At 44.7% G+C, this 16,297-nt stretch overlaps 1 protein-coding gene across 3 annotated transcripts in view; it reads left to right on the top strand.

Moving 5' to 3' along the window:
* The window catches only part of JMJD1C (jumonji domain containing 1C), a 123,690-nt gene that overhangs the window by 11,884 nt on the left and 95,509 nt on the right, over positions 1-16,297 (top strand). For 2 of the 3 annotated variants that reach the window (XM_081190797.1, XM_081190798.1), the window contains exon 1: positions 7,101-7,495. The exons of the other annotated variant lie outside the window; for it this stretch is intronic. In XM_081190797.1, the coding sequence (XP_081046923.1) occupies positions 7,349-7,495 (147 nt within the window). In that variant the 5' untranslated portion in view covers positions 7,101-7,348. Of the gene's footprint in view, positions 1-7,100; positions 7,496-16,297 lie in introns of those variants that run through there. 3 annotated transcript variants of the gene reach the window in all.

Raw genomic sequence — 16,297 nt, forward strand, 5'->3', positions numbered from 1 at the left:
TCTCCAAAGAATGCTTAGCAAATGGGTCACAGCAGGCTACTGAGAGTTTTAAAACATTGTGATGTAAATCAGGCTGAAGGCCTTGAACCACTCTAGTAGACAGCACTACATAAACAGGCTGTGGGCAGAGAGCTATTTCTTCACCAGTAGCAGCACAGTTGCTTGTTGAGACCTATTCTGATTCCTGTACCTACAGCTGAGCACAGCCAGAACTCTTGCCTGTGGTCCTCACTACTTCTCCAGAGCTTCAGGCTCAGATTCCTCAGGCTCCATCTATTTTGCATTATGCAGTAATAGGCTAGTGCACAAATGCATGTAAGTTATGACTGAATGTGTGACTAGCCTCCACTGAAAAGGATCATGGATGAGGTCCTGTCAAAAACCATCACTTAACATTATAATCACAAGATAAACATGCAGTATAATAATTCCATTTGATTTTATGACATAACTCCTATAAGGAGCAGTAGTATTTGAGATGCACAAAAATAATGACAATCCATTTAATTTTGACATTAGACAGAGTATTGATGCCAGAACTTGACAGTCAGGCACCACAATATTTCACCTAGGAAATTAATGCACAGTGTTAAAGAAAGATTGAACAGTTTAACAACAGCAATGTAATTTTTTCCTCCTCTAGTAAAAACCTAATGCCCACTCACTATTTTCTCTACCGCAAGCTCGACTGCCATGAAGACTGATTCTTTCATTTGGAGCTATCTCTTCCTCCTTCTCACAGCAATCTTCATCAAGGGCAGTAGACCTCTCAAAAGTGAAGAATTTGGCTCCCTATAGCAAAGACTTGCCTGTCATTAATATAGGATCTAGCTGCAGGCCACCTTTGGGAAGTCACTGTTACCATAGGCTTAGCCCTGACTCATCTGCAATCTAGAAATATTACTTCCCTTCCCACCTTGCAGGGTTGTAAACATCATTGAGGTCTTGGTCACTTTATCTGTATGTTGCTTTTCTGTATACATCCCATTCAAAGTAGTTCACAGCCAAGCATGACACTGACACAAGTGATTCACACGAAGGGCTCTGAACATTCTAAAGTAATGTACACATTTGATTGTTTAAGGGATGAGTAGTATTTTTAAATACTAAACCACTGAGCCTTCAGGAGAAGGCAGAGTATAATTATGAAGTAATTATGCTTCTTTACATGAACAATATCACACAACTAATCTGACCAGTCTATTCAACTCTAGACATACTCCATTCATGTAAATAGTAATACGGTAAAACCCTGTCCTCATGAATATTAACTCACTGGTAAAAATGTGAAGAGCAGTGGGTGATTGCATCTTTGGCGATAAAAGTTTATTACTGAGGTGTTTAATCTGATAGGTATTTTGAGCCTTCCAGAAATTAGGCCAAATTTGACATTGATCTAAATCTAAACCAAATGCATTTTCTTAATAGACTTGTTTTGTTCCGCCTCATCTTGCTCCCCACCTCTGTAGCAGTACACCCTGCGTCTCCTTTGTGTTTTGCTCCTCAGTGGTTACCATTGATTGGTTTGAGGTTGGAGAAAGAAACATATGCAAGCAGAAAGCAAAGGGGGAGGGAGAAATGTGGCAAATAGATGTAAAAGATTGTGGCCCTAATTCACCTAAAGTTAGCAGTTGCTAGTTGTTTTTTATTAGAGATTTTCTTGTTTTACAGAAGTATGTGCAATGTCTCTCGTATTTTTTCCATGTAACATTTTTACAAATCAGTTTCATTTGTTGAGACATTGGGGGGGGGGGAAATGGGGGGGGTCAGATGGCAATGTTTCTATTTTGCTTAATGTATGTAGGGTTTGGTGTCAGCGTTAAAGTTAGCAATTGCTAAGACCATTGAAAGATATGGGACTCTGGTAGCCACAAATAACTTGTTTTGGTTTCAGTAAAACGTGTAGCGCAATCCTATGTATGTGTACTCCTAAATTTGTATAGGGTTGTAGCCTGAATCATGACTGACTGTAGCTGGACTGGGGCATATAGTCAATGTAACATCAATACCATGAGCTATCCTGGTGTGTCTTCTCATTATCAGAATGAGATGGAGCTCCCTTTTGTGGGGTTCACTCAAGACACTCTGTTTTAGCTCACCAGCAGCACATTAAAAGTATAAACAGTTTCCTTGCCCTTTTACATGACTTTATTGATGATGTGGGAATTCTAATCTGCTTTGGTGACTGAGAATATTTCAAGGACAAGGAGCAATCTTGTGTGCCACAGCTCAGGATGACTAATGTACAGCGTGCATATAGTTTAATGAAGGAAAGGGGCTGCTTTAGGATAACAAGGTATCTTCGATCCCTTCCAGCTCCTGTGATTCAGTGATTAATCTGCCTTAACCTGTTTGTTTGTTTGTTTGTTTGTTTGTTTGTTTGTTTGTTTTTTAACCTGACCAAGTTATGCCGTTGAAAACTATTGAGTGATGTGACAGAAATGACCACACTGTGGTTTGATCAATTAATCAATTACAGGTCAAGAGTTATAAAACCATTTGGCACATAGAAGGCAAGAAGCATTTGAAAGCCTTGATCTCCTTATGGGCCAATAAAAAAGTCAGTTGCTTCACAAAGTGTAACAAATACTATGAGGATATAGGATCTCAACCATCTGTATTTGGAACATCCAGTTTTTAAAAAACCCTTAGGCTATCTGCTGCCTGGATGCTTCAGTACTGTAATTTCTTCCCGTTTCTTTCAGTGAGTTTTATAAGCTTGGCAGTGCTGCTGCTGATTGACAACAAATTGATGAGGTGGGCAGTGAGCCATAAGGGAACAAGGTGCTCTCCCATGGGCCTACTCATGTTGTGCAATGGTGTCTAGGGCAGTGTTTCCCAACCTTTTTTGGGCAAAGGCACACTTGTTTGATGAAAAAAATCTCGAGGCACACCACCATTACAGCCCCATGACGTCAGCGCGCAGCGTCACGCCGGGAGGGACGCACGAAAGTGTAAGTTTCAATTTTTTCCCCTCCCCCTTGCCGGGGAACCTCCAAGCTTTGGGGGTGGGGGGGAGGAGGCAGCAAAGTGAGGCAGGAAGGAGAGCGCGGCTTGGCTGGGTGAGCTTTGGCAGGGGCAGGGAATGAGAGCCGCGAGGCGGGCGCTGCGGACGGAGGCACTGCCCGCCGAGCTCGCAGGCAGCCAGGCAGGCAGACGGCGAGAGCCCCGCGCTGGGCGGCCTCTCCTCGCCGCTGCCGCCCCGCCTCTCGCCGCCCGACTCGCCCGCCTCCCTCCAGGCAACATCTCGCGGCACACCAGGCAACATCTCACGGCACACTAGTGTGCCGCGGAACAGTGGTTGGGAAACACTGGTCTAGGGAAGTGGACCACTTGAAGGCATTCTTACGATCTGATGTTGCTCCTTTCTACTCATGTGGAGTAGTTGTTGTGTGAAAGTTCTTGCAGCAAGTCAGAGGGACAGGCTTCTCACACTGTTAGAATATGAAACTTCCAGCTACCACCATGCCAGTTAATGGCAGCTGGGATACACTCCCTTTGCCCAGAGATAGTTTAAAGAATACTGTACGTTTACTTACGTTCTCCTTACTGAGGGATTCAGATGATGGGAAAAAAGACCTTAATTGACCATCCTAAAAGATAAGCATATAATGCTTGTAAGGCTTAATTAAGGTGGGCCCTAGATGTTGTCATTGTTTTATAATGGTTAGCACTTTGCTTTTTCATGAACTTAAGAAATAATAATTATGCTTTATCTATATAGAATTTTTATAGTATGCCAGTGTTGTTTTAATGTTAATTTAGAATTCAATGCTTGCTTCTACTTGGACTGAATCTAGAATTTGATTAGAATCATAGAATTGTAGAGTTGGAAGGGACCCTGAGGACGATTTAGTCCCAACCCCCTGCAATGCAGGAATAGGCAGCTGTCCCACACAGGGATAGAACCTGCAACCTTGGCAATTATCAGCACCATGCTCTAACCAGCTGGAACTATTCAGGCTAGAAAAACAATTAAATGTCTAAATTATGAAATCTCCCTCATCCTTACAATAAACACATAAGGGAGATTGTTATTGTCCCCATTTATATTATGGGCAACTGTGGCTTAGTGATTTGGCAAATGCCACCCAACTAGGTCCATAGCTGAAATGGAATTTGAATCTATGTATGACCCGGAAGTTGTACGCAAGCTCCCTCAGCCAATAAAGCGAGATGAGCACCGCAACCCCAGAGCCGGTCACGACTGGACCTAATGGTCAGTGGTCCCTTTACGCAAAATATTAAATACCTTCTCCACAATTTCTCCCCACAATAAATTACTACCGTATTTTTCGCCCCATAGGACACACCAGCCCATAAGGCACACCTAGTTTTTTTTTGGGGGGGGGAATATTTTTTTCCCCAGGCCGAACTTCCCCAGACCCCAGAACAGGCAGCTCTCCGCAAGCTGTGGGAGCCCAGTGCCGGGCTCCCACGGCTTGCGGAGAGCTTCCTGAAGCTCCGACCCCTCTCGCTCTCCAGGCACCGACCCCTCTCGCACCGACCCCTCTCGCTCTCCAGGCTTCAGTGAAAGCCTGCAATCGCCCCATAGGACGCACACACATTTCCCCTTCATTTTTGGGGGGGGAAGTGTGTCCTATAGGGCGAAAAATACGGTAATTTTTAATACTTAGTTCACATCTTCTCTCAAGACTGCATCTCTGTTGTGGAGCTGTCACATTTTCTCCAACACTCAATTTGCAATACTTCGTATCAGGCAAAATTCAATGCTGTACCCATTGCGCTCATGGTTGTGACATAGGATTCAACTGCATGCCTCTTGGAAATTGTCTGCAGTACAGTAAGCCCACAGTTAACTTGTGTGCATTCAACTTTACGTGCTTGCCAAAAAAATTTTTTTAAGTAAAATAAAAAGGGGGCAACATCCAGAAAAACCCCTGGCAATTCACCTCACCACCTTTGCACCTAATGTGTTTCGACTACTGTACACACAATTTTGGCTTTATGTGCAATCCCTGGAACGTAATCCCCCACCCATTAAATTGTGGGTTTACTGTATTAGCGACTAGTATACATTTCACCATCTGAAGCTTTGTGATTTTAAAAAAAGTCAACGGGAATTGGGTGTTGGTATGCAAAGGTAGAGAGTGCTCATAAGCTTGCCAGATCACACACAGATTTGCTGTTTCTCTCAGTTCTGGCTTCTTCCTGTTCCGTCCTCAATCCCTTTGTCTGCCCCATTCTTCTCCCTGCTATGCACCACACCTGGAGTCCTGTTCACTACAGCAGGTGACAGGGGGTAGACAAAGGCACCTAGAAACAAATTGATGGGACTTGTAGCTGCTGCAATTTCTGCTTTAATCACTAGCTTTAAAGGGAGAGAGTAAATCTCCAGGATGCCACCTGACAAACCTAACCTCCCTCTTTCATTAACCTTTTATAAAATAAAAAACGTTGAGCAGCAGCATGAAAACCTATCAAGCTACTTCCGCATTACAGAATAATATTGTACTCTCTTGGCATTGAGTTGGGCTGGCTAGAGTATTGTGCTTACACACAAAGGATAAAATGCGGCACTCATTGTTTGCTTGTGTAGAAAGGCCGAGTCAAGCACTCTATCCACTAGCCCACAAAGACTGCTTAGCCAGAGCCGCATGTTAATCTGGTTTCCCTTTCTGACTGAACTGGAACTTAGAAGCATATGGTGTAATAGTACAATCTTCGCCCTGTGCTAATTGTGAAGCAGTTTGCTGACACACTGTGCTAGTAATGGCTGTGTCCCCTATCTATGCATGCCAAGCTCTAGCAGAAGGAGCTATGAAACGTCATTGTACCTGGAACAGAAAATACAACCTGCCAGGGCAGGCTGAAATATTCATGCATTATAATTCCTTCCAAAACAATGTTAGCAAGCTCAGTTCTTCATCGCCTTTTCCCTGGACTGATGCAGTCCTTCCTATTGCAGCAGAAGCAGCATCACTACAGCGCAGTAACCATGGCAAGACTATGTTCAGAGCAAAAACACTACGCTGGATAGGTAGAAATTTCCCTGGGTGGGTGTTTCATTCAGAGAGAGAGAGAGAGAAAGAGAGAGAGATTGGGTGACCTCAGCTGCTGTGAGTCATCCTGCAGAGATGAGAGGGGAAAGCAGTGAAGAAAAACAAAACAAAATCCAGACCAATCCCTGTATGGGTAATATAGGAACAGGCAGTGTCTGGAATAGAAACCAGGCGAGGGAAGGACAGAGAGAGGCATGGGGTGGGAGAACAGAGGACCTGGGGTGGGGTTCTGCTGTCTTTTTGGGAAGCCTAATTCGGATAAGGAGAGGGAAGCAGCCGACCAGGCGAAAAAAAAGAAACAAAACACCTCGTTGAGAGTTGCAGATTCACAGCATGCTGGCTGCAATCTCCCCTACTCTGCTCGCCCTCCCGCCCGCTCCTGAAAACCCCAAAGTCGTCCCGTTCGCTTTTGATCTTTCCCCCCGCCCTCCCCCTCTCCATTGCGTGGAATTCCAGCTGCTCGCTTCCAGTGGCGCCAGAGGGGCTCAAGGCGCGCGGGGGTGGGCTGGTGGGGGGCGCGAGCGAAAACGGGAGCGCCTCCTCGCTCGTATTGTCAGAAACGGCGGGTGCGGGAGGGGCCTCGTGGTCTGTGTGCGCCCCCACCCTCCCGCGCCAGCCAGCTGCTCCGCTTTGCTCTCTGAGGCGATCTATATCCCCTCGCTGCTCTCCTCCCTCTGGCGCGGCCCGGGTCCTTTGGCCGCCGCTGTTGCTGAGGCGGCGGGAGCCGAAGTTTTCCAGCCACGGAACGCCAGACAGTTGCCCGCTCTGTTCCTGGCTGGCTGCCTCCCTGCCGTGCCGCCTCCTCCTCCTCCCCCCTAGGGCACGGACGTCGCGCGCGACCGCGGGCGGACTCTTTCCCTTGCCGCGGTGTCTCCCCCGCGCCCTCCCCGCTCCTCCCTCTCCCGCCTGAGCCAACGCGTTTGTGTCTGGCGGAGGGAGACGGCGCGTTGTGCCGGTCTCCATGGCAGTGGGCTCGTGTGGGCGGAGTGGTCGGGGCCGCAGCGCGGCTCTGAGCGAACGGCTCCCCCGCCCCCTCCGCTCTGCCCTCCCTTCCGTGTGTTTGTGTCAGGCTGGTCGCGGCGGCGGCTGAGCGGCTGCCCGGGGCGCCCGGCTCGGAGCGGCGGGCGAGAGGAGACAGAGACCCCCCCCCCCGGTCCCCCGTCTCTCTCTCACACGAAGCCCCGACGCGCGGACGCCCTCCCCCCGCCTCGGCTCCTCTAGGCATGGGCGACCCTTAGCGAGAGCGAGGGAGAGAGAAGGGGGGAGACGCGAGCGCGGCGGCTGGTGCGGTTGGCTGCTCGCTCTGCTCTTCGGCGGCGGCCGCCATGGCGGTGGCGGTGGAGTCGCGGCCGGAGCTGGTGGGGAAGCGGTTCTTGTGCGTCGGAGGAGACGAGCCGCCCGAGAACGGGCGTTGGAGAGCCGGCGTCATCCGCACCGTCTCGCACCGGGACTCGCGGAGCCCCGAGTTGTCGGTAAGAGGCTGCCATTCCCGTCTCCCTCCGTCCCTCCCTCCCTCAGGGGGGTCCCAGCCCAGCCCCTCCCGCGAAGCGGACCCCCCGCCCCGTAGCCGAAAATTGGGGGAGCGAAAAAGGGACTCCTTGCCCCTTCCGAGGAGTGCAATGGCTTTCTCCCCTATAGAGAGAGCCCTTTTAAGGGCGAGAGCAGGGAGGGGGACGAAGTGTGGGGCTTCTCTTTTCTTCTCCACACACACACGCATATACGGGGCCACATATATGGGGTGTGTTTGTTGGGGCGAGTGAGAGGAGTGGAGGTAGTAACAGGACACTCCCCCCTCCCTGCTCGTGAAAGGGGGGGGGGAGGCGACGAGGGAGTTTAAACATGACACATCCGCTCTCATTTCCCCTTTTCTAGGCCCCGAACAGAGAAGGGGCTTACAGTGGGTTAGCAGCAGCAGAAAATCTCTTCTCCCCCCACCTCTCTCTGCTTCCCACCCAGCCTCATCTTTAAGGAAGGGAAGCGCCAATTGCTTGTCCGTTTTCTGGTGTGGGCTTTTTTTGCGCTCACTGTATGTGTGCGGGGGGTTTTTTTTGGGGGGGTGAGGGGGATGTCTGGTGTTGAACCAGGTTGATTCGGATCATTGAACGGGGGTGGGGGTGGGGGCGGGATACCGTGATTACACAGCCGCCGCCGCCAACTGTTGGTGATTTGCAGATGGGAGTTCTTAGGAAAGAAGGGTTTGTCTTTCACACGCACAGGCAACACACACACGTACATATATACTTTGCTGCCGCTGCTTCGCTTCGCAATATTAATGTGGAGTTGTGTGTGTGCCCAGCATATGTGATGAGGAAAGCGGATAGAAGGCATTGGTTTTTGATTCACATTCTTGTGAGAAATGTAGCTGTTGGTTTGGCCCGTTCATTCCTTTAAATACCACCCTATAAAACAGGCGCTGGCTGTCCTCTGGCAAATCTGGTGGGTGGGTCTTTGTTTTTTAAATGCCATAGGTTGAGCAGTTGTAGTCAAACAGAAAACCTCCTCTTGTGGAATTTTTATAAACGTTTTAAGAAGCCATTGGTCTTTCGAACTAGTGTGTCTCCTGCCAGTGTTTTCCTAATGGGTGTAGGAATGTGAATGGAGGGAGGGAGGGAGCCAGGATATATTGTGGGGGAAGGGAAGGAAAAAGCAACCAGGATTTCCTTGCCCTTTGTAAGAAATACATACTACTCGAATTCCATTTACAGTTTTTCTAAAGATTTAACATTTATGTTCAATGCTTGCTGGAGAATCTAGCTATGTGATACATGTTACTACTACAGTTGTACAAGCTGCATTTTAAAAAAATGCTGCAGTGCTTATAAAAACTTGGGTTTCTCTGTTTTCCCAGTGGTCTTTAAATTGGCTTCTCGATTACCTCCAAGTACCATTAATAACAAATTGTTCAAGGATTTTTCTTTAACAAATTAAATAGGAAAATAATGATACTTACTTTTAGACAGTAATATTTGCTTCACTGCTGACAATGTGCTGTTCTCGTTTTTGTGGGTCTGTTGTGTGACTGTTTTACAGAGGAAGATTGTAAATATCCCTTTTGGTGTTGCTTTAAAATCCTGAACTTTTTATTTTATACTTAATTGTAAATGTATGTAATGCATGCTTATAAAGAAGTATCATATTTACTTTGATGTAAAATATTTGGAGAAATGACTATACCCCTTCCTTTTTCTAGTCCACCACTTAGCAGTTAAAGTCTATGGAGAAACATAGGAAAAAAGAAAGGGGGGTCTTTGCTGAATATAATTTCCCAAAAAATCCACCCCTTTTTTGGTGTATATGCTTACAAACTTAATTCCTTCATAAATCCTGCAACCTCCTGCCCCCAGCAAATTGATGGGTGGAGCTTAGGCTTTCTGCCAGGATATATCTGCTCACAGTTGTTTAAAATAAATAGAGGAGGTGTGTACTGGAAATTGTGAACACAGCACCTTCAACGTATGAAAGAAAAACATTAAGAAGCAAATGGTTGGTAAAAATCATGCAATGCTGCTGTAGAAATGAAAAAGGGTGGCTTTGCTGTTGTTCATCACTTAAGTCTTGTTAAAATAGCTTGAGCATTCCCACGCTTAAGATGTGGTGCGAAGTGCTCATCTTCTAAAGTGTGGGGTGGGGGGACCTATAAGTCATAACAGTGCAGGCATGGTTGGGGAGGCGTTGTAGCAGATACTGTTTACTAGGAGCCCATGAGTGTCACACAGCTGATCTCACATTAGTTAAAACTGCAATGGAGGTACTAGCTGGACAAATAATATTATTTTCCTAGCAACACATACTGCAGTTTGTATATAGAAAATACAGTATCAGTGTTGTAAAAGAGTGTTACCTTGAGTGTAGATATCCAGGTCCTTCGCAGCAAATTAATATCTGCATTACTTGAAAACTGGAATCCTATGCATGCTTACCAGTGAGTATACACCTGTTGTGCTGCTTGGGATGTATTTTCAAGAGAGCAAGTAGAGAACAAGCTGCCCCAATTGTTACTGTTCTCATAGCAGTGTGATAAGGTGCAAAGTAAAGAAAGACCCACTGTCCAAAGTTCTGCATCTTTTTAGAGGAAAGGTTAGATTTTATTGTACTAAGGTTTAGGAGTACAGATTACAATTGCAAATCTTCTATATAGGGTTAAGTTCTATTCTAATTACTGGAATGTAGAAGGAGTTCCTTGGCCATTGCTGGCTTCTCTAGTATTTGACTGCTGTTGTGGGTGGAGCATCTTTGTTAATCCTTTAGGCTTCCATTCTTAGGTTGTTTCTATGAATAGTTCTAAAGTCTGTTGGTACTCAGAGTGAAATAGAAATCATTTATGTTTGGAGTAAGGGAGTGGTGGTTTAGTTCATCTATGCAGTATTCAGATAGCAATTTAGAAAACTGCCCAGTGTTGTAAATTTCACTGCACTAGACATAAGCTACCAGCAAATCAAAAGCATTAAAACCAGACTGTTTTCTAAAACTTTTTGTTGTAGACCACTCTTCTGGTTTCCTTTACAGGCCACAACATTTTTAATGTTACAGTCCTAAGAGGCCACTTGAAATATATTGTGGAGTACCATATATTCAGAGTAGGAGTAACTATGTTAGTTCCTCCACCTTTTTGAGACAATATATATATATATATATATATATATATATATATATATATACACACACATATGTGTGTGTGTGTGTGTGCGCGCGCGCTTGCTTCATTTTCTGGTGTTTGTCAATGGGACACTGAAGTGGTGTAACAAGGAATATGGTCACACCAGCTGGCAGTGATTATTCTACTGTTGGCATACGCTGTCTGGAAAATGAGCATGTTGTCTTTGCGTTGCACACGGCATTCTCTGATCCAGAATTTGAAATCCTTCGTTAGCTCCAGTTGTATTTCTACTTGCATTATAAATGGTTCTGGAAACTTGATACAAGCATAGTATGCATGTATAATGCATAACTACCTAAATGCAGACGTACTCTGTGAATCTCAGGAGGGAATATTAAGCTTGTGCCAGAAATTCAGCTCAGAGAGCCTTTCAGCCTAATTTAAGACTCCTCTGTGGTCCTCCCTATTCCTCTTGGAGTCTGGAAATTTGGGACTATGGAAAAAAAGACAAGGATAAACCTTGATTCTACCCTGGTGTAAAACCTAGCATATCATTTTGTAAAACAAACAAACAAACAAACCAACCAGGAGTGGTCACCCAACCCAAATCTTGTCACCCAAGCCTTATACTATTCAGATATTTATTTCTCTTGTATTCAGAGCTAAGGTCCTCTGTATCTCTTTCTAACCCATATCACAAGTAGGCAGGTGACTGCCTTTTATCAAGCCTAGCCTAAAATGTCCTACGTTGGGCATAGGTAATAAAATGGTTATAGAATTAGAACTGAGGACAGTGTGAAGACCCTATGGGGTTACCTGCTATAATTACTTCTGTGTTCAACATCTGTAATTAAGAAAGCTTTTTTCAAATAAAAGGTCATTTATTAATGTTAGGCAGATGTTTGGTATTCCATTAGTAATATTAACTCAAGAAATCACATTTTTCTGCAGTCGAAAAGTGTTGCATAATATGCTGAACTAACAAGTCTACAGTTGAAACTCAAATCTCAGAAGTGTCAACAAATGAGATATTTCTGTTTATCTTCTCTGTTACTTATAAACAGACGTTTGAGCCAGTCTCCAGATAGCATGCTTTAGGGAAAGAGCATTTTGCTTAAAACATAGACTAGAACTATCATTCCTTTCAAATAAAAACATAATGCTTTTAGTGATGAAATGTATAGTTTTGTGTTAGAAAAAAAATCAGTTCTTTATAAACACTCACAAATAGTTTGTGAAGGATTGGATATTAAGAAATTTTGAGTTTGAGGAACCACTTAATATACAGTGGTACCTCTGGATGAGGACGGGATCTGTTCCGGAGCCCCGTTCGCATCCTGAAGCGAACGCAACCTGCATGCGCGGGTCACGATTTGCCGCTTCTGCGCATGTGCGTGACGTCATTTTGAGCGCATGCGCGAGCAGTGAAACCCGGAAGTAACACGCTCCATTAGTTCTGGGTCGCCGCAGAGCGCAACCCAAAAATGCTCAACCTGAAGCATATTCAACCCAAGGTATGACTATACAGTAAATAAATGTGTAGAACATCCTTGTAAATTGGCTCCCAAAAGTTACAGTGGTACCTCTGGCTGTGAATGGGATCCATTCCGGAGGCCTGTTCGCAAATGAAAAGCTCACAACCTGAAGCACCGTATCTGCCACATATGCCAGCTGCCTGCAATCTGTCGCATCCCTGGCAGCTCACTCGCTTGCCTGAGTGAAATTCTGTGACCAAATTCTTATAGTGACCAAATGAGTGGTTAAGAACAAGGGTCCTATGTGAAGATTGTGCCTATTTTACTAGGTAAAAAGGTAAAGGACTCCTGCACGGTTAAGTCTAGTCAAAGGCGACTATGGGGTCGCAGTGCTCATCTCGCTTTCAGGACGAAGGAGCCGGTATTTGTCCACAGACAGCTTTCTGGATCATGTGGCCAGCATGACTAAACTGCTTCTGGCGCAACGGCACAGTGTGACGGAAACCAGAACGCACAGAAATGCCGTTTAACTTCCTGCCACAGCGGTACCTATTTATCTACTTGTACTGGCGTGCTTTCAAACTGCTAGGTCGGCAGGAACTGGGACAGAGCAACAGGAGGTCACCCCGTTGTGCAGATTCGAACCACCAACCTTTGATCAGCAAGCCCAAGAGGCTCAGTGGTTTAGACCACAGCACCACTATGTATATCCACTTTGGGAGCCATCTTCCAGTTTCTTTTGAAAATGTATACACTCAATAAAAGAGACAAATGTGCAGTTGTCTCACATGATCTTTATCCAGATTTTTTCCCCAGTTTGAGTCTTCCTGTGCTTATGCTTACACAGCCAAATTCACACCACCAGTGCACCAACAGATAGATGTGGGGTAACCTCAAGGTACAGGTCTGGAGGAAAAAACTTGAAAGGGGCATCCACAAAACAGCCCAATAATAACTCAGTGGCACAGAATGTTTAAAGACTGGGAGAGGCAGGGAATCCCAAAACTGTCTGAAAACAGAAATCGAATGGAGTGTCCAGAGCAGGATAACAGAGAAACAGATATAGGATAGAAACATAGTCCTCTAATTGGATAGGGCACTTTCTGATCCACGCTGAGAAGCTTAATGTCCCTGGAGAACTGCTCATTACAATCAATAACAAATTTAAAAATGGGCTCACACACGTTGTGTGTATCTGCTTGGGGGGGGGATAATGAAGTGAATTTGGGTGATTCAGGGCAGTGTTAGAAACTGTTTTTCAAATAGCACCTTAAACCAGGCATAGGCAAACTCCGGCCCTCCAGAAGTTTGGGACTACGATTCCCATCATCCCTGACCACTGGTCCTGTTAGCTGGGGATGATGGGAATTGTGGTCCCAAACATCTGGAGGGCCGGTGTTTGCCTATGCCTGTCTTAAACCAAGGTTATGTTTGCCACATTGTAATGTCTGGTCGCTTTTTTTTTTTTAAAAAAAAAGACATCATATTCAAATTAATCAGGAAACTGTTCTTTAACCAGGGAGAAGAAAGGCAAGAAATTGGCAATTTTTTTACAAGGCATTTCAAAGGATAGCAATTTTACTTTGAATTCAACCAAGGAAGGAATCTGTGGTAGCCAAAATCGCAATAATTATTTAATTATGTTAAGACAAATGTGCTAAATATGTACCTGTGTTAAGTATACACAGTAACTAATGGTTAAAAAAGGAATGTGGTCTTTTAAACTTAGTGCCACAGTGAACATTAAAAGTGTGTGGAGTCTCCTTCACCTACAGACTTGTGCTATTTCTAAAATTATAAACACATCACATATGCAAAGGCTAGACAGATCTGTAGGGGGATGACAACTGCCTTCTGTTCCCTGTAGTTCCCAAATACGCTCCTAGTTGCTACAGACCGCATCAGGATATTGCTGCATTATTTTTTTAATATTTATTTAATTTCTTTTACTCCTTGCACTGTGGTGCTCCCAGAGTCAATCTTATTTTCACGCCGCAGAGCAAGCCAACTGACTTGCACTTCAGCAGATGATGGAGATGTCAGTTGCTGAGCCTGGCAACAGGACATCTCAACTTGGTCACAAGTAGACCACCCCAAGTCGCAAAACGTGCCTGGCCCCCTGGGGATTTTGAACACTCATTTAAGGGTACCCCCCATTCATGTTGAAATGCGATGTCAGTACTCCCCAGGTTGGATCAGGGGCCCTGCAAAGCCATTTGTCTTTTACATTGTTGGGCTGAGGACTACAAATATACCAAGAAGGGATATAAAAATAGTAGTGCGTTTTTAAGGAAAGCAGGTGGTGGTTGGGTTGGCTGGCTTTCATCTAACAGATTCTAACTGCTTGAAAACCAGCCAGTTTGCTACCACCCTCCTTGACAGCTGAATGGATAATTCCAGCTTCTACAGTACTATGAGCAAGTAATGAACAATGTAACAGTGTTGTCTACAAAAAGTTGTCATTTTTTAATGTAACTTACATAACAAAATATTAAGTTTTAGTTTAGCTGTGTTACAACTGCTTCTGGTAGCTAACCCCTGGAAGCCATTACAGTGGTACCTCGGTTTAAGAACAGTCCGGTTTAAGAACGATTCGGTTTATAAGCTCTGCAAAACCGGAAATAGTGTCCCAGTTTGAGAACTTGACCTCGGTCTAAGAACGGAATCCGAACGGTGGAAGGGCACCGGCAGCGGGAGGCCTCATTAGAGAAAGCGTGCCTCGGTTTAAGAACGGTTTTGATTTAAGAATGGACTTTCAGAACGGATTAAATTCGTAAACCGAGGTACCACTGTATTAGTGTTAGCTAAGTGATTTACAAGATGCTCTCATAGTGTGTCACAGTCACACCCTTAATATGCGGAGCCTGTTCTTACATTTAGACTCCAGTTCAGAGCAGACATGGTGGGTGGATAAAATTGCTGCACCCAAACTGCAGGTAAACTTCCTTGTGAAGACTTGTTTAAAGATAAGGGCATCTTCCATCCGTTTATCATACTTCATTGGCAGAAATAGCAAACATGGTGCCTTACAGATGTGGTTGGATTCCAGCTTCCATCAGCTTCAGTGAGCCTGGCCAGTTGTGAAGGATGAGGGGTGTTGTAGTCAAGCCAGATCTGGGGGAACCACATTTACTAACCTGTTTATGAACAATAACATTTTAGAATGCTATTGTGACACTCTAGAACTGATGTGTTTTGGTATGGTGTTTCTGAAGCAAAATACTTGTACATTGGTGTATAAGAGGGATTGAGATGGTGGTGGGTATACATAATCTGTTCTGATATTCCGATTCCATAAGTCACCTTGACAACTCTGTTAACAAGGTGAATATTAAAATAATTTTAAAACTACACTGAAGGTTAAAGTATACTGGTGGAGGAGGATAAAATAAGTTGATGCAGCAAATGCCTGCTATTCTTGTAATATGCAAAGCAGTCACAATAAACAAAGGCCTGTTGCAAACAGATTCCTGTGGGAAGGCGGGATAGGATAGAGAAATCCATATTACTTAAGAGTAAGGAGGGCTAGGGAGAAAACTTCACAAATGACTTTAAGAATGGTAAAGCTGTGCTACTTACTGGTAGGAAGTATATTGAGAGTTTAGAAAACTTTGGAAGCCAGCAAAGAACAGAAGTGTTAAGGAGGCAGTTTTGGCATTGACCTGCAAAGGTCAATGTGATTAAAAATATTTGTACCATCATGCTTGCTTTGTTGAGAAGTAAATATGCTCATGGCACTAGTCCATAGTCCTTTTGGTCTGAAGTGGTTTGTGGGCTCCTACAGATGACTTGTTTATTCTGCATTCATCCTGGTTTGCTTGTACAAAGCTGACTTACGCAATGAGTAGACTGTGCCCAGTCTTAAGCATTCATTCTGATCTGTTTACAGTGCAATGATATGACAATGACCATTCATTCTTATTTGTGCAGTGTATCCAGATCTTCCCACTAATCATTTGTTTATTCAACATTTTTCAATGCATTTCACCATCACTTTCCAACCTCCCAAAAAATCGTTATTAGAAAAATATTGATTAGTTGTGCCAGAGTGACAGGGTACTATAATCCATTTTAAAGGTACAAAGCTAAAGTGCCAATACATGCTTGAATCCCTCCCATAAGATACTGACAGTCTGGAGGCACCCTGTATACGATTGCTTTGCAGGGATGGGTAAGAATTGCATTTTTGCATGTTCTGCAAT

This window comes from Podarcis bocagei (assembly GCF_964188305.1).
Source record: "Podarcis bocagei genome assembly, chromosome: 4".
In the NCBI taxonomy this organism is placed as follows: domain Eukaryota; kingdom Metazoa; phylum Chordata; class Lepidosauria; order Squamata; family Lacertidae; genus Podarcis; species Podarcis bocagei.